Below are 22,687 nucleotides of genomic sequence, written 5' to 3' on the forward strand. Positions count from 1 at the left end.
TAAGCATTAAAAAAATTAAAAAAATGAAAATAAAAAAAATTTAAAAAAAAAAACAGAATTTCCATACAGTTAGTAAATAGGGTGCTACGACTTAAATTTTAGGTAGGTGAGTGCAGAACCTTTGATACATGTAATTTAAAATTATTACAATTAATTTGGGGACTTTATTACACACACACACACACACACAATATATGCACAATAGAATTTGGCCTCTTTTGTGGGGATGCTGGAAGCATAAACACATTATCAGTGCCTAGCCTACTGGCTGCTGTGTGTGTGTGTGTGTGTGTGTGTGTGTGTGTGTGTGGAGGGGGTGGGGGAAGGGGGGTGGGGGGGGGGGTGATGGTAGCAAGCCCCACCTCTTTCTTGTGTGGCAGGCAGCACACTGGAATCAACACTGCGTTTCACAGTGCTTACTACAATGTTACAGCATATTGTATTATTTAGGTATTATTTAGTAGCTAAAAATGGCCACAGGTGGATTCACAGAAAACTGAACTCATCAAATTTTCACAGATTCCTTCACTCCCACAAAAGTGCCAAGTTTTACTGTGTTTACAGGACACTTACCTGCTATAATCATCATCATCATATTATTATTATTATTATTATTATTACTACTATTATTATTTCATTAGCCGGAAAAGGGCCATAAATTCTTAAATATACACTCCAGGAAATGGAAAAAAGAACACATTGACACCGGTGTGTCAGACCCACCATAATTGCTCCGGACACTGCGAGAGGGCTGTACAAGCAATGATCACACGCACGGCACAGCGGACACACCAGGAACCGCGGTGTTGGCCGTCGAATGGCGCTAGCTGCGCAGCATTTGTGCACCGCCGCAGTCAGTGTCAGCCAGTTTGCCGTGGCATACGGAGCTCCATCGCAGTCTTTAACACTGGTAGCATGCCGCGACAGCATGGACGTGAACCGTATGTGCAGTTGACGGACTTTGAGCGAGGGCGTATAGTGGGCATGCGGGAGGCCGGGTGGACGTACCGCCGAATTGCTCAACACGTGGGGCGTGAGGTCTCCACAGTACATCGATGTTGTCGCCAGTGGTCGGCGGAAGGTGCACGTGCCCGTCGACCTGGGACCGGACCGCAGCGACGCACGGATGCACGCCAAGACCGTAGGATCCTATGCAGTGCCGTAGGGGACCGCACCGCCACTTCCCAGCAAATTAGGGACACTGTTGCTCCTGGGGTATCGGCGAGGACCATTCGCAACCGTCTCCATGAAGCTGGGCTACGGTCCCGCACACCGTTAGGCCGTCTTCCGCTCACGCCCCAACATCGTGCAGCCCGCCTCCAGTGGTGTCGCGACAGGCGTGAATGGAGGGACGAATGGAGACGTGTCGTCTTCAGCGATGAGAGTCGCTTCTGCCTTGGTGCCAATGATGGTCGTATGCGTGTTTGGCGCCGTGCACGTGAGCGCCACAATCAGGACTGCATACGACCAAGGCACACAGGGCCAACACCCGGCATCATGGTGTGGGGAGCGATCTCCTACACTGGCCGTACACCACTGGTGATCGTCGAGGGGACACTGAATAGTGCACGGTACATCCAAACCGTCATCGAACCCATCGTTCTACCATTCCTAGACCGGCAAGGGAACTTGCTGTTCCAACAGGACAATGCACGTCCGCATGTATCCCGTGCCACCCAACGTGCTCTAGAAGGTGTAAGTCAACTACCCTGGCCAGCAAGATCTCCGAATCTGTCCCTCATTGAGCATGTTTGGGACTGGATGAAGCGTCGTCTCACGCGGTCTGCACGTCCAGCACGAACGCTGGTCCAACTGAGGCGCCAGGTGGAAATGGCATGCCAAGCCGTTCCACAGGACTACATCCAGCATCTCTACAATCGTCTCCATGGGAGGATAGCAGCCTGCATTGCTGCGAAAGGTGGATATACACTGTACTAGTGCCGACATTGTGCATGCTCTGTTGCCTGTGTCTATGTGCCTGTGGTTCTGTCAGTGTGATCATGTGATGTATCTGACCCCAGGAATGTGTCAATAAAGTTTCCCCTTCCTGGGACAATGAATTCACGGTGTTCTTATTTCAATTTCCAGGAGTGTACTACCATTGTCATATTGTGTAAGATGTATTTACACAATCTGTCATTAACAACCAGTAACAGGTTCTACATACATAACCTCAATACTTTTTTTAAAAAAATATCCCATAGTGCACCTTCCTGAGGTGGTACAATAAAGAGCTAATTTTGGTATGCACTTTTCATCGATGCTCATCTCCAGAGCCCAGATTTGTAGGTTTTAACCTTAGAGAACCTAAAAAGGCCTTAAAAGGGCCAAACAACACTATCACAGAAAATTAATACTAAGGAAAATCAACAATATCGACTCTCACACTTTAAGAAGAGACATAATAAATTTATACACTGCACTGAAATCAAGAATATGTATACCACACTGTCACTTATCTTTATAACATGATAATGTGTCAGCATGCTGCTCTATAAGTGACACCAGAGACCAATATTTTAGTAGTTTGGAAGGTATAAGAAATACAGGCTGCATTGAAACCAACACTGTGCATTCATTTTGACATTTCCACACGCCACCACATTGGAACAAACCCAGCCAGCCCTTACTTAAGTGCCATCCAACAATAGGGAGGCGTACTAAAGGAACAAATCGGTGACACTTGAATCAATCTATTTTTGTAGTTACGCAGTAAAGTTGCATGGTGGGTTGGCTCGCACTGAGTAGTGTGCTCTAAATGAAACTGTCATGCCTAAACAGAAATCATCAATCTGCTCTTTTCTGGCTATGGACTGCTGAAGACTCCAATTTCATGACTGATGGCAGCATCATTTTTTACAAAGCCTCTAAAAAAGTAAGTAAACAGAAGTTCTTTTATACCATTTCCATCATCTGCTAATCTTCCTGCTTGCCTTCTTTCCTTGGATTTTCAAATTGGAATTTAAAATTAGTTTACCGACATGGATATTCGATTCAATTACAGTTTACATTTTACATTATCACATTCTTATTTTTTTTGTTACTACCATCTTCTTAGTCTTTGTTTGTTTGTTTTAATTTTAGGTAAGTCACAATAAAAAGCCATTTTTCCTTCAACACAAAGATTCTTACACAGTGTCACTAGAGAGAACAAACAACAGATTCAACCATCAATTTCATCTATGACAAGCAGTGCAGTGGGCAGCTTTACTCCAGACTTGTCTGATGATTTAGTGTTGGCTAATGTGCCTTGGAATACACTACAGAAAACTAAATTTAAGGGTCCACATTTCTATCACTGAAAGATGCGGGTGTAGATTTGTTTTCTGAGTTGCAAATGTATCTGGCAGAAACACCTGGTTCAGTGGGTACAGTGTGCATCACTAAACTAAGGAATATTATTCTGAGGAATCCTGGATATGAAGAAAATGTCCGCCATTATTCAGAGGGACAAGTTCAAATGCGGACTGCATAGGGGCCACAAGGAATTGCATTGATGAAATATGCACTATTGATCTCCTGTGTTGTAGAAAGGTAGTAATTACCTGTGCTAGTTCAAAATAAGAAGAGAATGCAGAAGAAGGAGTTCCAGGTACATCACTTCACTGCTGACCGTGACAAATGGGTTATTTCACGCACTGTATAATGACTTAAGAAATTACAGTGCTACAGTTCATCAGTTTTGTGAGAATTTCAAGTTGGTGGGGGTTCCCGAGATGAAATGACAAAAAAGGACACCATTTTCAGGAAAGAAGCTTGCCAGAAAAAAGTGTTTCCACCTGTCTCCTTTGTAGCTAATATCTGTAAACTGCAGTGACGTTTACAGCTCTAGATGTAAATTTATAGTACACATAGGAGTGATGTTTTAGTTTTTATTTGAAAAGTGTATTATTATAAATCGAAATTCAATTTACAAACGGTTTACACAAAAAGTAGGAAAACTGCCCCTTTTGTTTATAACTCTTACATCTTAAAATAATTCTACCATGTCTGATGTATCGGACCATTAGCGTCACTTACTGCAGCAGGACACAGCTGTGCTGTTTCAGTCCAGAAGCTTTGAGGAAAACCCATATCCTGGATAGTAAAATGTGCTGTCTGTGATGTAAAGTTCTTGTGATTGGAGTGTAGCATCAGGAACAGACTGAGGAAACTGCAGATTGATAATTTCCATGATTTGCAACAGATCCGAGTCCAGTAAGTGTGCTGATCTAAGTAGTTTCAATGTGATTGTAAAGTGGAGGGGCTTATTCTTTGAGTTGGGCATCATTCATTGCGCTTATAATTACCCAAAACCTTTCCCCCCCCAGGTTGTGGTTTGAATAGCTCAGAGATAGTGTGTCCCAAATTGTTGTTCCCACCTGAATCTTGCAGATAAAATACTTGGTGTCAAATCTATCCATAGTGCTCACATGGGTGGAAAAAACTAAGTCGCAGGTAGCGCTTGGCAGGTCTGCTGACCTCCTGGTGTGGGAGCAGCCATAAGACGTCGTCTTCAACTGGCAGCACCAACAGGGCTGCCAATAGACCCTTATGGCTGCCGTTCTGCTGGCAGAGACGCCACACTCAGTTAGCTACCTGCTGCGACAGGCTCCATGGTATTCGGTCTGGCATCTCTGCCATCAGACCTGCTGTGGCATCCCAGTGTGGTAGGACTCTTAATGAAAAGATTATGGCTCACAGACTGTCTTGAAACTTGAGAAGAGCAATAACAGTGCAAGAGCAGATAACTATCTAGACATGTGACATACATGTAGGTGACATTTCAGAATCAATACATGCAAATGTCACTGTCTGTTGTGATACTATTGGGGAAATTTCAGCAGTAGACATTACTTTGGCATCAGTTATACTATTATAAAGAAAAACTTTTACTCATATTCAGCTCCTCTTATGTTCCATATTACACTTGAAACTTCTTGAGAAATAGTGAACAGTCCACTGTTCACCTATTCTGAAATTGTGATCATTGTAGTGAGTATTGTATTGTTATTCTGTGTCACTTACAATAGTCATAAAGACATTTAATTTTATACAATTCTGGACAAAACTGAGGCTGTCAGTTTCAGGTATCACAAAATGTTAGTTGGCTACACATATTAGTTACATTAAAAAAAAAATTAAGGCAGAGGGATGATAAATTTGGCTTATGCAAAAAAAAATGTTGAAGGTATTGGCAATTTTTGAGTTGTATCACAAATGGAGATGAGCCATGAATGTGGCACTCAACGCATAAAACCAACTGCCAGCTATCAGGTAGAGACCAAAATAACATGAACTTTAGGAAGCTCAGTACTAAAGAAGCCTATGTACACAATGCTAACAATATTAATACTGCTAAGTGTCATTGTGAAGAGAACCGAATTGTAACATGACAAAATTGAGACATGATCTGTGGAAAATAATATATTTGCCAAGGCTGTTCTTGTGAGTCATTACAGTAGTCACTTACATTTTACAACTACATCACATATGTAACACCATCCCTACAGCTCTGACCTCATTGCCACCCATTTTCCCCTTGGTACCTCATATCCCTCGTTGTTAGACTCCTACTCCATGACTGACAGACTGTCAGCCGGTTATCACAAATGGCTAAAAGTCACTGATCAAAGAACACCAGTACGCAACTGCAATACACCAATAATAAGTAATCGAGTAGAAAATACATGACAATACAATAAACATCTCTCTATATATTTAACCTCCTCTTTATCTTTAGGCTCCTTACGTCAAGTATGTAATTACTTTCTTGATAACACTAATATATAATTTATTTATGATCTATGGACAAATGAATTAATTTATTTAGGATTGTAGACATACATAACATGTCATGTCCTTTCAAAGTGATCAGAGAGATGAAAATATGTACAAACATATACTTCCTTTAGCCCGGACTTCATTCCATATCTAAAAGTCTCTGTTCATTGGTATATGTTGGTTTGATTATGGTAAAATAGATGGAATACTTTTGGAAGTCAACAGATTCACAAATACTTGTGCCTCTACTTTTAATCAACATACCTTAATCCTTGGCATTGTTACTGTGGGTGGGCTAACTCTTCCTACGTACTGGCATGCCGCACTTTCTTTAATCAAAGATGCAGTGTAAGGCATGTTTCTCAGCCCAGTTTCCCCTTCAACAAAGTCCACTCTTAAGGCATCTATTATGATTATTATCAATTTTTTTACAAGCGGTTTGTATAAAGCACTTGCATTCACCCTACAACACAAACGCAGTCTCTGAATAATGCGGCACATTTTTTGTTATATAGTTATTAGATTCTAATAACATTCAGATCTATGAGATAGGAAATTTTTCGATGCCTTTAATATGTAATATTTACGAATCTATAGCCTCGAATTTCAAGACACTAACGATCACACAATATTCATTAAAGCTGTTCTATAGTTACGCACCTAGTATTGCCGACAAAATAAGGAATATCATCTTTTGTTGCCTTACGGGACTGCAAGTATGACGTCGGGAAAAAACCAAACATAAACAATGCCATGAAACACACCACTATTAGAAGATAACAGAGAGAACCACATTGCATATTTCTAACGTCGTTACCAACAACAAAACTCATTTGTACACTACACGGTCATAAGAAATCCCTGCATTCGTAACCACCCCTACACACTATCTTTTCCTAACACAGGGGAATGCGTGACAGTGACATGCTTCAAAGCCGACCACGCCGTTGTGTTGATTAGATAAAGATTACAAAATTTGTCGTTTGAGACGATGGTATCGATTGACGTGAATTATCGACTACCAACGCAGCGCAACAACCAGCTCTGTCAACACAGTCAACCATTATTCAGCCATGATTCAGCACACTGTACCGTCACTGATCTCTGTTAACTGCTTGCAACAGGCAGATTCGTCACTCAACGGAACTGTATGCTTACAATATGGGAAACTAACGGAAGACGAAACCAAAAAATTAACAGTAAATATGCCACCGGTGGAACGAACAAATGGCAGGGAACTAGTACAGAAAATATCACCATGTAAAAAGACTGAGGAGGAAGCCGCACCAGAGTGGACAGTTAAAAACAATAGATCACCACGAAGCACCAGGCAGAAGTTAGCATCCAAACAACATACGAACGATTTTTTATGGCCCAATCCAGTGCAGAAGAAAACAACCAAGAAAAAATCCAGGACCCCCAGGAGCTGAAAATCACGTCAGAAACAAAAACACTAAAGCCTACTCTTCAAGGAAGTAGCCAAGCAAGAAACATACCTCTCATACAACTGAATAGTTCTTTAACTCTCCTTATAATAATGTACAGGGCTGAACTAATAAGCTATATGAGCTAGAGCTCCTTTTGAATCGTTAACGATAGTACATTTCTATCATGTGTATAACTGAACACTGGTTACAAGAATTACAAAAATTTGCAGTTGGGATTTCAGACTTCCAGTCGATCAGCAGCTTTTGTAGGGAAACATACAGAGGGGGTGGAACATGTATATATGTAAGAAAAAGTATTAAATCAAACGAAATTAGGGTTTAAAATGTCTGCTGTATTGAAAAAGATCTTGAATATTGTTCATGTAAACTAACAGATAGTAAGATTATAATTGCATGTATATATAAGTCCCCATCTGGCAATTTTTAATTATTCTCTGAAAATTTGGAAAATCTTCTGAACTATCTAAACAGACAGTCAAAATACATAATTGTGCTTGGGGATTTCCATATTAATTTCATGGATAACTGTAAAAAAGGAAAAAACTTGTTAATCTACTAAAAACATACAATATGGACATGTGTGTAGAAGACACCACCAGATACACAAGCAAAAATGAAAGCACTACAGACCAAATATTCATTGACAAATCAAAATGTGGCTTTAAATCCGAGGTATTGCATACGGGTTTCACTGATCATCAAGCAGTGAAAGTGACCTTAGATAAATCTCATGAGAAAAGTGACAACAGGGGATATATTGAGGGAAGATTAATTAATGATGACAGCATTAGGATCTTTAATGTTAAAAAAAATGTAAACTGGGATGTGGAAAGCAATAGTTCTGTAGATATAAAATTCAACAAGTCCTTGTCAAATTATAAATACTGCTATGATATTTCATTCCCTCTGAAGAGAATTAAAATAAACAAAAAATCTAATTCATGGAAATCAAAGATTCACTAGAAAGTCTTAGAATGCTACATAAGTGTGCAAAGCAAAATACTATCTTGAAACCATATTCCAAGTGTTGTAGGAAAAAGCACAGGGAAGCTATAATTGCTGAAATAAGGTAATGATTCATATATCAGAAAGGGTAACAACAAAATGAAATCTGTGTTGAAAGTTATTAATAATCATACAAGCAAACATGAAAGTGCAAGTAATAAAATCACTATAAAACACAAAAATGAAATTTTTGATGATCCACTTCTAATAGCTAATATATTTAATGATCATTATATTAATGTAACCCAAAACCTGATCACCACTAAATGTAATCCAAAGACAAAGGTAACAACTCCAATAAATGAAAGGACAATGTATTTATATCCTGTAAGACCTAAAGAAGTACAATCGGCTGTCAGCAAACTAAAGAATAAAATGACCTGTGGATTTGATGGTATCCCTGATAAAATTATTAGATATAGTACCAATAATGTGTCTCTCAACTTGTTGACATAATCAATGACTCCTTTGAAGCTGGTGTGTTTCCAAGTAAACTTACGCAGTCAACAGTCATACCAGCTTACAAAAGTGGTGACAAGTTTGACATTAAAAACTTCAGACCTCTAACATTACTATCTGTATTTTCGAAAATAATTGTTTAGAAAGGTATTGTGGATAAGGAACAGATCTGTGGGTTGTTTTTGGACCTTTCCAATGCATTCAAACTTATAAATCATAATCTACTGCAGTTAAAACTGTATAATTATGATGTCTGTGGTATTTCCTGCGAGTGTTTCAAGCCATATAACTGAACAGAAACAAAGAGTACAAATTGTTCAGGATGGAAATGTGTGCCATTCTGAATATAAAAAAGTTAATTATGTGGTGCCCCAGGGCTCGGTATTAGAACCATTGTTATTCTTGATTTTTATTAATAACCTACCTCATCAGTTTTCAACAGCTGATACCAGCTTCATTATAACACGGAAGAATGATTATGAGATGCAGCAAAAAATCGACAAAACAGCAGAAATGGCAGAAAAATAGTTTGAAGATAACTGTCTACTTTATTATGACAAGAAAACTGTATGAATGAACTTCAACCGTATAAGGAAAAAAAGTAGGACCAATGTAAAATTCACATTATCGAATAGCCAAATTCAGTAAAAGAATCACATAAAATTATTAGGATTATGCGTGGATGAGAATCTAAGATGGGAAAAACAAGTGGAAATGCTTAACAAAAAATTAAGCAAGTACTGTTACATATTAAGAGTGCATTAAGATTGCTGCAATACCAAAACAGTGTTAAGTGCTTATTACGCTTAAATGCATAGTCTACTAAAATATGGAATAGTGATCTGGGGAAATACTGCTTTTGCAGAGCACTCTTTTAAGCTCTAAAAGAAAGCTTTAAGATTAATAAGTGATGTTGCTTACAGTGCACCATGTAGAGGTATCTTTAAGGAATTAAAAATCGTGACTTTACCATCTATATTTATATTTGAAAGCATATGTGTCATTAAAAACCATCAAGTTTCACTTTTGAATAGTGAGATCGACCATTATCAATCAAGGATGAGGGATGACTATCATAGAGATGAGCACAGAAAATCAATATATCAGGACAGTGCTGTTTACAAAAATTTTGTACAGTTCATTGCTAGATAGGATCAAAAAAATACCAAACAGTAATACATTCAAAAAATAATTAAAAAAGTCTACTAATATACAACAGTTTCTACACCATTAACGAATACCTGGAATTTTGCTCAAATCTGTGGATCTACTTCATAACTCTCTAAACAAAAATTCATAATTATCAACCATACCTAGATAAAAGCAAATTTCGTTCATTCATATATGTATATAATTATGCACCTAGCTTTTTTGCTGTATGTTGCTATGCCTAGTTAGCTAAAGTACTGGTATTTAATAGTTTTAGTAAAATCAACCAGAGGGTTCCACAAGCTTTTCTTCTATCTATATTTCGTAGGCAGAATAATGTTTTTGTTATAAAGATGTGTTGATACCAATGATAAGATTTTGTACATGATGTAAACATGTAATATTTTATCGTGTTCTGTACTTTGACAAGTCCAATATCATGAATGTGATAATACGGGCGCTAAATAAATAAATAAACCAGATACAGCATCGAAATGTAGCGCCAAATTGTATTTGGGATTCGCTAGCTCAGTGAAAAATGTCGTCTGGAAATCAGCTGTTCCAGTTTCAGATTCCTTGAAGACCAATTCACACTGTCACGGGCACCGTCACATCAAGGTGTGTTCACACTGTCCATCACATCGCGTCACGGCACATCATGTCAATTCAAGTCAGATGATCTCAAATCGCATTGCTGTCCTCAGACTGTTCTTTTTCGCAAGAATTGCGATCTTCGCGAGATGATTTTCAACTGGTTTTCCGCGCAAAGTGCACATACATAACGCTTATATAGGTGGATGCTAGAGTCAACATTTGTACGAAAATGAAATGTATTGGATTCAAATGGTTTGCAACTTGCAAGGACAGCACGTATATTAGAGAAGGGAGACAGAAGTTCAAAACAACAGAAAGAAAATGTGTGGGTCCGAAAAATGTCATTACATGGTACAGAAGGGGTATTTCACAGACTACACAAGGAGCTTGGGGAAGAGGAATCTACATTTAATAGTTCGGAAAGTAGAAGAATCAGTTGGTTGATTGGTTGGATTAAAAGAGGGGGAAATGGACCAAACTAAGCGGTTATCAGTCCCTTGTTTCGAATAAAACAATGCAAGTGTGAGAATAAAACATATGAGACTGACAACCCAAAACGAAATAAAAGGAAAAATCAGAAGAACGATGAAGGGCAACAAACATGTAAATGGACAAAAGGGACGAGAAGACCGCAGCAACGCAAGAAACGGGATGAAAAACGAGAGAAAAACAATAAAGCACAACAAAGCAGATTACCATAGCTGGCTGACCATGAGAATAAAAAAGGAGAAGCCAGCCACTCTGCAACACATTAAAACCTCCACCCTAGAAGCACTAAGGTGCAGGACACAGAGGGATAAAGAACAAGCACTACAACTTAGATCAAATTATAAAACCCACCTTCAAGAATAAAATGTAAAACTAAATCAGCCAATGAGGCATTGTCGGATAAAATTAGCGGCAACGAGTCTGGTAACCCAAGATTTCGTCGCTGAGCAGTCAAAGTGGGACAGTGCACCAGAATATGGGCCACTGTCAACCATGCACCACACACACTCAGGCGGGTCTTCATAGTGCAGGAGGTAACCGTGGATCACCCAAGTGTGGTCAATGCAGAGCCGGCAGAGGACAATGGATTCCCTGTGAGAGGCCTGCATGGAAGACGCCCACACATTTATAGACTCCTTAATGACACGCATTTTGTTGTGTGTACTGTTATGCCATTCTGTCTCCCAAAGATGAAAAACCCTATGGCATAAGTCAGAATGCAGGTCAGGTTCAGAGATGCCCATCTCCAGAAGCAGTTTCCACGTAGCCTGTTTGGCCAGCCTGTTGGAAAGTTCGTTGCCTGGGATGCCAACATGTCCAGGGGTCCACATATACACCACTGAACGACGGGACCACTTCTGGGCATAGATGGACTCCTGGATGGACGCTGCCAAGGGATGGTCAGGGTAGCTCTGGTCGATAGCTTGTAGGTTTCTCAAGGAGTCAGTGCACAGAAGAAACGATTCCTCAGGGCATGAACGGATATACTGAAGTGCACGAGAGATGGCCACCAGAATTGCAGTGAATACACTGCAGCCATCAGGCAAGGAATGTTGTTCAAAATGGCCCCTGTGGACGTAAGCGAAGCCAACATGACCATCAGCCATTGAGCCATCTGTGTAAACCACTTCAGAGCCCCGGAACACATCAAGAATCGAGAGGTCCTCAGGGTCATTCAAAAGGTCCGGACGAATCTGTGGCCTAAGTGTACACCATGGAGGTGTGTGTGAATGGACCTGTATGGCAGGTCGTAAAGGGAAGGACTCCACTTCAGAAAGAGGTGATCACACGCGAACCACAATCGTTAGCCCTGACCTGGACCAACGATGTGGGAGATGAACTGCCACGGTTGGAAAAAGGAGATGGTAATTCAGATGCTCAGGAGAACTACGAATGTGTGCAACGTAACTGGCAAGCAGTTGTGCATGTCTGATCTGCAATGGAGGGACTCCGACCTCCACCAGAGCACAGGTCACTGGACTCGTTCTAAAAGCTCCCGTCATTAGGTGAACGCCACAGTGGCGCACTGGGTCGAGTACATGCAACGCTGAGGGCGCTGCCGAACTATAAATCAGACTCCCATAGTCAAGGCGGGATTGAACAAGGGCTTTGTAGAGCTGCAGCAGAGTAGAGTGATCTGCGCCACAGTTGGTGTTGCTCAGGCAGCAGAGGGCATTGAGGTGCTGGCAGCACTTCCACTTAAGCTGACAAAGGTGAGGTAGCCAAATCAATCGGGCGTCATAAACCAGTCCTAAGAATCGATATGTCTACTCTACAGTGAGTTGATCGTCACAAAGGTAAAGTACTGGTTCCGGATGAATGTTATGACGCTGACAGAAGTGCATGACACACGACTTAGTGGCCGAAAACTGGAAGCCATGGGCGAGAGCCCATAACTGCACCTTGTAGATGGCTCCCTGTAGGCGTCGCTCAGCAACACCAGTACTGGTGGAGCAGTATGAATTCCGGAAGTAGTCTACATACAGAGAGGGTGAGACGGAGGGCCCTACAGCTGCTGCTAAACCGTTAATGGCCACTAAAAATAGAGATACCCTCAATAAAGAGCACTGCAGGACCGCATTCCCCTGGATATGGGGGGAACTATGGGAGGCGCCAACTTGGACACAGAAAGTACGGAGTGATAGGAAATTCTGGATAAAAATCGGAAGCGGGCCTATGAGACCCAATCCATATAATGTGGCAAGGATACGATGTCGCCAGGTGGTGTCATATGCTTTGTGTATATCAAAAAAGATGGCAACAAGGTGTTGCCGTCTGGAAAAAGCAGTTTGGATGGCAGACTCGAGGAACACAAGATTATCAGTGGTAGAGTGCCCCTGGTGGAAGCCGCCCTGACATGGAGCCAGTAGACCACGTGACTCCAGGACCCAACCCAACTGCTAACACACTATATGTTCCAGCAGCTTACAAACAACGTTGGTGAGGGCGATGGGCCGATAGCTATGCACATCAAGCGGGTTTTTGCCAGGTTTGAGCACTGGAACGATTATGCTCTCCCGCCATTGCGATGGAAAGACGCCATCACACCAGATCCGGTTGAACATGATGAGGACATGGCGCTTGTAGGCAGATGAGAGATGTTTAATCATCTGACTGTGTCCATTCCGGCCCAGGAGCTGTGTCGGGGCAATGTGCAAGTGCACTGAGGAGCTCCGAGTCCTTAATGGGGCGTTATAGGGTTCACTGTGGCGTGTAGTGTACGAGAGGACTTTCCTTTCCATCCACCATTTGAAAGTGTGAAAGACTGGATGTGTAGTTCTCCATTGCAGAGGCTCGAGCATAGTGCTCAGCCAAGTGCTCGGCAATGGCATTTGCGTCGGTACATAGCACGCCATTGATGGTAACGGCAGGGACACCTGTTGGGGTCTGGTACCCAGAAAGACATCTGATCTTCGTCCAGACTTGGGAAGGTGACATATGCGCAAATGGTCGACAGGTACCTCCTCAAACACTGTTGTTTCCAGGCCGCAGAAACGATTGTGGTAGTCACCTGCTCAACCATCACATCGATGTTACCATGTGGGGGAGAGTCAACGCTGACATCAGTCCGCCTTTTTTAAAACCCATCTGGGCAGGCATCCATGGGCCTGACGCCGGGGCAGTAACAGGAAGATGGGGAAGTGATCACTACCACACAGGTCGTCATGTGCTCTCCAGTGGATAGATGGGAGAAGTCCTGGGCTGCAAATTGATAAATCGATGGCCGAGTAACTATCTCGAGCTACACTGAAATGTGTGTCGGCCCCAGTATTTAAGAGGCAGAGGTCGATCTGAGACAGTAAAGTTTCGACATCTTTGCTTCGGCCAGTAAGTGCTGTGTCACCCTACAATGGGTTATGGGCGTTAAAGTCTACCAAAAGTAGGAAAGGTATAGGGAGTTGATCAATTAATGCAGCTAATACATTCAGGGGTACTGCACCATCTGGAGGAAGATAAAACATTGCAGACAGTTATTTCCTGCGTCATCTGTATTCTGACAGCCACAGCTTCAGGAGGGGTTTGAAGGGGAACAGATCCACTACAGACTGAGTTTAGGACATAACCGCAAACTCCACCTGTCACTCGATTATACTCACTACGGTTCCTGTAATATCCCTTACAGCCACAGAGGGCAGGGATGCGCATTGCCGGGAACCAGGTTTCCTGGAAGGCAATGTAGAAAGCAGCTTAACAGTTGTCGTAGCTCAGCCAGGCAGTGGAATAAACCACCGCAATTCCACTAGAGGATGACATCATCGTGAGACTGGGAAGGCATGGAACATTCAATGAGGCAGTGTACGCCTCAGAGTCAGCTGCTGCGAGCGGCTTTATGCTTGAGCAGTCTATATCCATTGTGTCTGAGGGTCCAGCGAGATCCAGGTCCTGAGCGGACGCCAGAATCTCCATCCCATTCTCAGATGCAGAGCTTGTAGGTAGCGGTGGTGTCGATACTACCACAAGTTCCTTGTTCTTATGGGTATTCTTTTCCGATTTCTCGTGCTGTTTCTTGGGTTTCCCTGGCTGGGAGGACTTCATTGAATCAGTCTCCGGGACTGAGGATGAGCGTGGAGCCCTAAGACCAGCTGCTTTTGGGCTCTTCAGCCTCTGGCGGGTGTCGTCTTTCCCAGTAGCAGAAACCTGGGAAGGCAGTGACCCAAGAGACCCCTTCCTAGCTAGAGGAGCCAAAGAAGTCGTACACTTCTCTGACTCAGAAGTGGGGACTGATGTTCCTGATGGTTGGAGGGGTGTTGCTCCTGAAGTAGGTGGTGCAGGAGCAACAGGGACGGAAGTGCCCCCACCATCAAGGGGGCACGTGTAGTTTCCCGGTTCTGAGAGGCAACAGGAATTCGAGGAACTGATGGGGATACAACTGTTCTCGTAGCAGCAGCGTATGAGGAGGTCATACCCACAGAATGTAGTTGCTCCAATTTCCTCTTCGCCTCAGTGTACGTCAGTTGGTCCAGGGTCTTATATTCCATGATTTTCCTCTCTTTCTGTAAAATCCTGCAGTCTGGAGAACAAGGTGAATGATGCTCTCTGCAGTTGACACAGATGGGAGGCGGGGCACATGGAGTCCCAAATCTCGACAGGCAGGGCTCGAAGTACAGCGGTAAGAGATATGGCCTAACTTCCCGCACTTACAGCATCACATCGGGGCAGGGATATATGGCTTGGCATCACAGCGATAGACCATCACCTTGACCTTCTCGGGCAATGTGTCACCCTCGAAGGCCAAGATGAAGGCACCGGTGGCAACCTGATTATCCCTCGGACCCTGCTCTAAATTCGCGCACAGCTGGTCATCAGACTGCAAAAGAAGGTCCCTGTGGAATATAATACGCTGGACCATATATAAGCTCTTATGAGGCGTGGTGGTAACAGAAACATCCCCCAACTTGCCACAAGCGAGTAATGCCTCTGACTGGGGAGAGGACGCTGCTTTTATCAAAACTGACCCAGAGCGCATTTTGGACAAGCCCTCCACCTCCATAAGCTTGTCTTCCAAATGCTCAACAAAAAACTGAGGCTTCATGGACATGAAAGATTCCCCATCAACTCTGGTACATACAAGGTCCGAGGGCGAATAAGCTTCACTGCCATCCTTAGCCTGGCGTTGCTCCCATGGTGTGGCCAGAGAGGGGAACGAGTTTCAGTCGTATTTCTTAGCATTTAAGTTAGACTTTACCAGCTTAGAGACTGGCGGCGGAGGACCACCAGCAATAGATGACGTACAATGCTTCATGGGGTGTCATCCACCCTGATGCCATCCACTTGAACCAGGGGCCCTCCCCACGGTCGCCAGCCAGCAGCGACAGAGGCCACCTGGCAGGATAGCCATTGCCAGGAGTCCCAATGCCCCAGGGTGATGGACATCTACTCCTTGGCATATGTGTGGAGTTAACAGCGCAGGCATCAGCAGAGTGATGCCTGTGTTGTCAGGGGGCTACAAACCGTCAGGGTACATTGTGGTCCCACCACAATGGACTGGCTACCATGCTGGATATGATGTGCAAAGAAGTCCATGGTCATCATTTGCATGGAAAGTGACACTGCATAGTGCATAGTCGAAAACACACCCAGGAAAGTGTTCTCACCCAAGAGATAGAGAATTGGCGGGACTGCAATGTGACAACGAGGAAGTGGGCTAAAAGTCTCAATTCATGATGGACACAATGCACCATGTAAAGAGCCCTTCCCCTATTGGGTTGCTCTTTGGGGAAATTTTGAAAAATGGAGGTCAAACCCCAAACGGACCATCACATAAAGGCCAAAACGTGTGAGACTCCTTTTAGTTGCCTCTTACAACTTTGTTGTTGTTGTGATCTTCAGTCCTGAGACTGGTTTGATGCAGCTCTCCATGCTACTCTATCCTGTGCAAGCTTCTTCATCAACCCACGTCCTTCTGAATATGCTTAGTGTATTCACCCCCTGGTCTCCCTCTATAATTTTTACCCTCCATGCTGCCCTCCAATGCTAAATTTGTGATCCCTTGATGCCTCAGAACATGTCCTACTAACCGGTCCCTTCTTTTTGTCAAGTTGTGCCACACACTCCTCTTCTCCCCAATTCTATTCAATACTTCATCATTAGTTATGTGATCTACCCATATAAACCTTCAGCATTCTTCTGTAGCACCACATTTCGAAAGCTTCTATTCTCTTCTTGTCCAAACTATTTACCGTCCATGTTTCACTTCCATACATGGCTACACTCCATACAAATACTTTCAGAAACGACCTCTTGACACTTAAATCTATACTCGATGTTAACAAATTTATCTTCTTCAGAAACGCTTTTCTTGCCATTGCCAGTCTACATTTTATATCTTCTCTACTTCGACCATGATCAGTTATTTTGCTCCCCAAATAGCAAAACTCCTTTACTACTTTAAGTGTCTCACTTCCTAATCTAATTCCCTCAGCATCACCCGACTTAATACGACTACATTCCATTTTCGTTTTGCTTTTGTTGATGTTCATCTTATATCCTTCTTTCAAGACACTGTCCATTCCGTTCAACTGCTCTCCCAAGTCCTTTGCTGTCTGTGATAGAATTACAAAGTCATTGGCGAACCTCAAAGTTTTTATTTCTTCTCCATGGATTTTAAAACCTACTCCGAATTTTTCTTTTGTTTCCTTTACTGCTTGCTCAATATTCAGATTGAATAACATCGGGGAGAGGCTACAGCCCTGTCTCACTCGCTTCCCAACCACTGCTTCCCTTTCATGCCCCTCGACTCTTATAACTGCCATTTGTTTTCTGTACAAGTTGTAAATAACCTTTCGCTCCCTGTATTTTACCCCTGCCACCTTTTGAATTTGAAAGAGAGTATTGCAGTCAACATTGTCAAAAGCTTTCTCTAAGTCTACAAATGCTAGTAATGTATGTTTGCCTTTCCTTAATCTTTCTTCCAAGATAAGTCGAAAGGTCAGCATTGCCTCACGTGTTCCAACATTTATATGGAATCCAAAGTGATCTTACCCGAGGTCGGCTTCTACTAGTTTTTCCATTCGTCTGTAAAGAATTCGCGTTAGTATTTTGCAGCTGTGACTTATTAAACTGATAGTTCGGTAATTTTCACATCTGTCAACACCTGCTTTCTTTGGGATTGGAATTATTATATTCTTCTTGAAGTCTGAAGGTATTTCGCCTGTCTCATACATCTTGCTCACCAGATGGTAGAGTTTCGTCAGTACTGGCTCTCCCAAGGCCGTCAGTAGTTCTAATGGAATGTTGTCTACTCCAGGGGCCTTGTTTCGACTCAGGTCTTTCAGTGCTCTGTCAAATTCTTCACGCAATATCGTATCTCCCATTTCATCTTCATCTACATCCTCTTCCATTTCCATAATGTTGTCCTCAAGTACATCGCCCTTGTATAGATCCTCTATGAACTCCTTCCACCTTTCTGCTTTCCCTTCTTTGCTTAGAACTGGGTTTCCATCCAAGCTCTTGATATTCATACAAGTGGTTCTCTTTTCTCCAAAGGTCTCTTTAATTTTCCTGTAGGCAGTATCTATCTTACCCCTAGTGATATAAACTTCTACATCCTTACATTTGTCCTCTAGCCATCCCTGCTTAGCCATTTTGCACTTCCTGTCGATCTCATTTTTGAGACGTCTGTATTCCTTTTTGCCTGCTTCATTTACGGCATTTTTATATTTTCCCTTTCGTCAATTGTGTTCAATATTTCTTCTGTTACCCAAGGAGTTCTACTAGCCCTCGTCTATTTACCTACTTGATCTTCTGCTGCCTGCACTACTTCATCCCTCAGAGCTATCCATTCTTCTTTTACTGTACTTCTTTCCCCCATTCCCGTCAGTTGTTCCCTTATGCTCTCCCTGAAACTCTGTAGAACCTCTGGTTCTTTCAGTTTATCCAGGTCCCATCTCCTTAAATTCCCACCTTTTTGCAGTTTCTTCAGTTTTAATCTACAGTTCATAACCAATAGTTTGTGGTCAGAGTCCACATCTGCCCCTGGAAATGTCTTACAATTTAAAACCTGGTTCCTAAATCTCTGTCTTACCATTATATAATCTATCTGATACCTTCTAGTATCTCCAGGATTCTTCCATGTATACAACCTTCTTTCATGATTCTTGAACAAAGTGTTAGCTATGATTAAGTTATGCTCTGTGCAAAACTCTACCAGGCGGCTTCCTCTTTCATTTCTTAGCCCCAATCCATATTCACCTACTGTGTTTACTTCTCTCCCTTTTTCTACTCTCGAATTCCAGTCACCCATGAGTAATAAATTTTCGTTTCCCTTCATTACCTGAATAATTTCTTTTATCTCATCATACATTTCATTAATTTCTTCATCATCTGCAGAGCTAGTTGGCATATAAACTTATACTACAGTAGTAGGTGTGGGCTTCGTATCTATCTTTGCCACAATAATGCGTTCACTATGCTGTTTGTAGTAGCTTACCCGCACTCCTATCCTTTTATTCGTTATTAAACCTACTCCTGCATTACCCCTATTTGATCTTGTGTTTATAACCCTGTATTCACCAGACCAAAAGTCTTGTTCCTTCTGCCACCGAACTTCACTAATTCCCACTGTATCTAACATTAACCTATCCATTTCCCCTTTTAAGTTTTCTAATCTACCTGCCCGGTTAAGGGATCTGACATTCCATGCTCCGATCCGTAGAACGCCAGTTTTCTTTTTCCTGATAACGACGTCCTCTTGAGTAGTCCCTGCCCGGAGATCCGAATGGGGGACTATTTTACCTCCGGAATATTTTATCCAAGAGGACGCCATCATCATTTATCCATACAGTAAAGCTGCATGCCCTCAGGAAAAATTACGCCTGTAGTTTCCCCTTGCTTTCAGCCATTCGCAGTGCCAGCACAGCAAGGCCGTTTTGGACAGGCAGGATTAAATTGGGCCTATTCTAGTCCCGGACCCGCAGAGGGGTAAAGCTTCAGTTTTTACATTGGTCATGAACCATGACCTTACGGTTGTTGGGAAGGCTTTCATTGCTCAGCAATACAGATAGCCATACTGTAGGTGCAACCACAACAGATGGGTATCTGTTAAGAGGCCAGACAAAGATGTGGTCCCTGAAGAGGGGCAGCAACCTTTTCAGAAGTTGCAGGGGCAACAGTCTTGATGATTGATTGATCTGGCCTTGCAAGATGAACCAAAACGACCTTGCTGTACTGGTACTGCAAATGGTGGAAAGCAAGGGGAAACTACAGCTGTAATTTTTCGTGAGGGTATGTATAGTTACTGTATAGTTAAATGATGATACCATCCTCTTGGGTAAAATATTCCAGAGGTAAAATGGTCTCCCATTTGGATCTCCAGGCAGGGACTACTCAGGAGGATGTTGTCATCAGGAAAAAGAAAATGGGTGTTCTATGGCTCAGAGCATGGATGCCAGATCCCTTAATTGGGCAGGTAGGTTAGCAAATTTAGAAAGGGAAACAGATAGGTTACAGTTCGATATAGTGAGAATTAGTGAAGTCCAGTGGCAGGAGGAGCAAGACTTCTGGTTAGGTGAATACGACTTCATAAATACAAAATCAAACAGAGGTAATATAGGAGTCGGTTTAATAATGAATACAAAAATAGGAATATGGATAAGCTACTATGAACAGCGTAGTGAAAGCATTATTGTAGCCAAGGTAGACACAAAGGTCACACCTACCACAGTAGTACAAGTTTATATACCAACTAGTTTCGCAGATGAAGAGGAGATTGAGAAATGTATGATGAGATAGAAGAAACTATTCAGATAGTTAAGGGAGCCGAAAATTTAATAGTCATGGGGGTATGGAATTCGAGAGTAGGAAAAGGAAGAGACGGAAAAGTAGCAGGTTAATACTGTCTGGGAAAAAGGAATGAAAGAGGAAGCTGCCTGGTAGAATTTCGCACAGAGCATAATTTAATAGTAGCTTACTCTTGCTTTAAGAATCATGAAGGAAGGTTATCTACATGGAAGAGTTGTGGAGACACTTGAAGGTTACAGATTGATTACATAATGGTTAGACTGAGATTTAGGAACCAGATTTTAAATTGTAAGACGTTTCCAGGGGCAGATGTGGACTCCGACCACAATTTATTAGTTATGAATTGCAGATTAAATCTGAAGAAACTTCAAAAAGTCAGGAATTTAAGGAGATTGAACCTGGATAAACTGAAAGAACCAGAGACTGTAGGGGGTTTCAGAGGATGCATTAGGGAACAATTGACAAGAAAAGGGGAAAGGAATACAGTAGAAGAATAATGGGTACCTTTGAAAGATGAAATAGTGAATGCAGGAGAGGATCAAGTAGGTAAAAAGACAAGGGCTTGTAGAAATCCTTGGGTAACACAAGAGATATTGAATTTAATCAGTGAAAGGATGAAATACAAAAATGCCGTAAATGAAGCAGGCTAAAGGAAATACAAACGTCTATAAAATGAGACTATCATGAAGTCCAAAATGGTTAAGCAGGAGTGGCTAGAGGACAAATGTAAATATGTAGAAGCATATATCACTAGGGGTAAAATAGATACTGCCCACAGGAAAATTAAAGAGACCTTTGGAAAAAAGAGCAGAAAGGTGAAAGGAGTGTACAGAGGGTCTATACAAGAGAAATTCACTTCAGGGCAATATCATGGAAATGGAAGAGGATGTAGAGAAAGATGAGAAGGGAGATATGATACTACACGATGAATTTGAAGAAGCAAAGCAAGACTTAAGTCAAAACAAGGCCCCAGGAGTATAGAACATTCTGTTTGAGCTACTGATAGCCTTGGGAGAACCAGCTATGACAAATCTCGTCCATCTGATGAGCAAGATGTATAAGACAGGCGAAATACCCTCAGGCTTCAAGAAGGATATAGTAATCCCAATTTCAAAGAAAGCAGGTGCTGACAGGTGTGAAAATTACCGAAATATCTGTTTAATAAGTCACGGCTGCAAAATACTTACATGAATCCGTTACAGAAGAATGGAAAAAGTCAGTATAAACTGGTCTCAAGGTAGATCAGTTTGGATTCTGGAGAAATTTAGGAACATGCAAGGCAACACTGACCCTAAGGCTTCTCATAGAAGATACATTAAGGCAAGTCAAACCTAAGTTTATTGGTATTTGTACACTTAGAGAAAACCTTTGACTGTGTTGACTGGAATATTCTCTTTCAAATTCTAAAGGTGGTAGGAGTAAAATACAGGGAGCAAAAGGCTATTTACAATTTGTACAGAAACCAGATGGCAGTTATACAAGTCGAGGGGCATGAAGGGGGAGCAGTGGTTGAGAAGGAGTGACATAGGATTAGAGCCTTTCCCCAATCTTATTCAATCTGTATACTAAGCAAGCAGTACAGGAAACAAAAGAAAAATTTGGAGCAGGAATTAAAGATCAGGGAGAAGAACCAAAAATATTGAGGTTTGCTGATGACATTGCAATTTTGTCAGAGACAGCAAATGACTTGGAAGAGCAGTTGAATGGAATGGAAGGCATCTTGAAAGGAGGACATAAAATGAACATCAATAAAAGCAAAATAAGAATAATGGAATGTAGTCGAATTAAATGAGATGACACTGAGAGAATTAGATTAGGAAGTGAGACACTTAAAGTAGTAAATAAGTCTTGATGTTTGGGAAGCAAAACAACTGATGATGGTCGAAGTAGGGAGGATGTAAAATGTAGACTGGCAATGGCAAGAAAAACATTTCTGAAGAAGATAAATTTATTAACATCAAGTATAGATTTAAGCGTCAGGATGTCCTTTCTGAAAATATTTGTATGGAACATAGCTATGTATGGAAGTGAAACATGGACAA

The 22,687-nt window shown here is 42.0% G+C and overlaps 1 protein-coding gene across 2 annotated transcripts in view; it reads right to left on the reverse strand.

Annotated features, from left to right (window-relative positions):
- The window catches only part of LOC124798216 (GPI ethanolamine phosphate transferase 2), a 102,229-nt gene extending 95,467 nt beyond the window's left edge, over positions 1-6,762 (reverse strand). For both annotated transcript variants that reach the window (XM_047261521.1, XM_047261523.1), the window contains exons 1-2: positions 6,424-6,762; positions 6,028-6,226 (exon numbers count right to left, since the gene is read on the reverse strand). In XM_047261521.1, the coding sequence (XP_047117477.1) occupies positions 6,028-6,226; positions 6,424-6,596 (372 nt within the window). In that variant the 5' untranslated portion in view covers positions 6,597-6,762. The remainder of the gene's footprint in view (positions 1-6,027; positions 6,227-6,423) is intronic.
- Between the last annotated feature and the right edge of the window lie 15,925 nt (positions 6,763-22,687).

This window comes from Schistocerca piceifrons, chromosome 5 (genome assembly GCF_021461385.2).
Source record: "Schistocerca piceifrons isolate TAMUIC-IGC-003096 chromosome 5, iqSchPice1.1, whole genome shotgun sequence".
NCBI classification, from domain to species: domain Eukaryota; kingdom Metazoa; phylum Arthropoda; class Insecta; order Orthoptera; family Acrididae; genus Schistocerca; species Schistocerca piceifrons.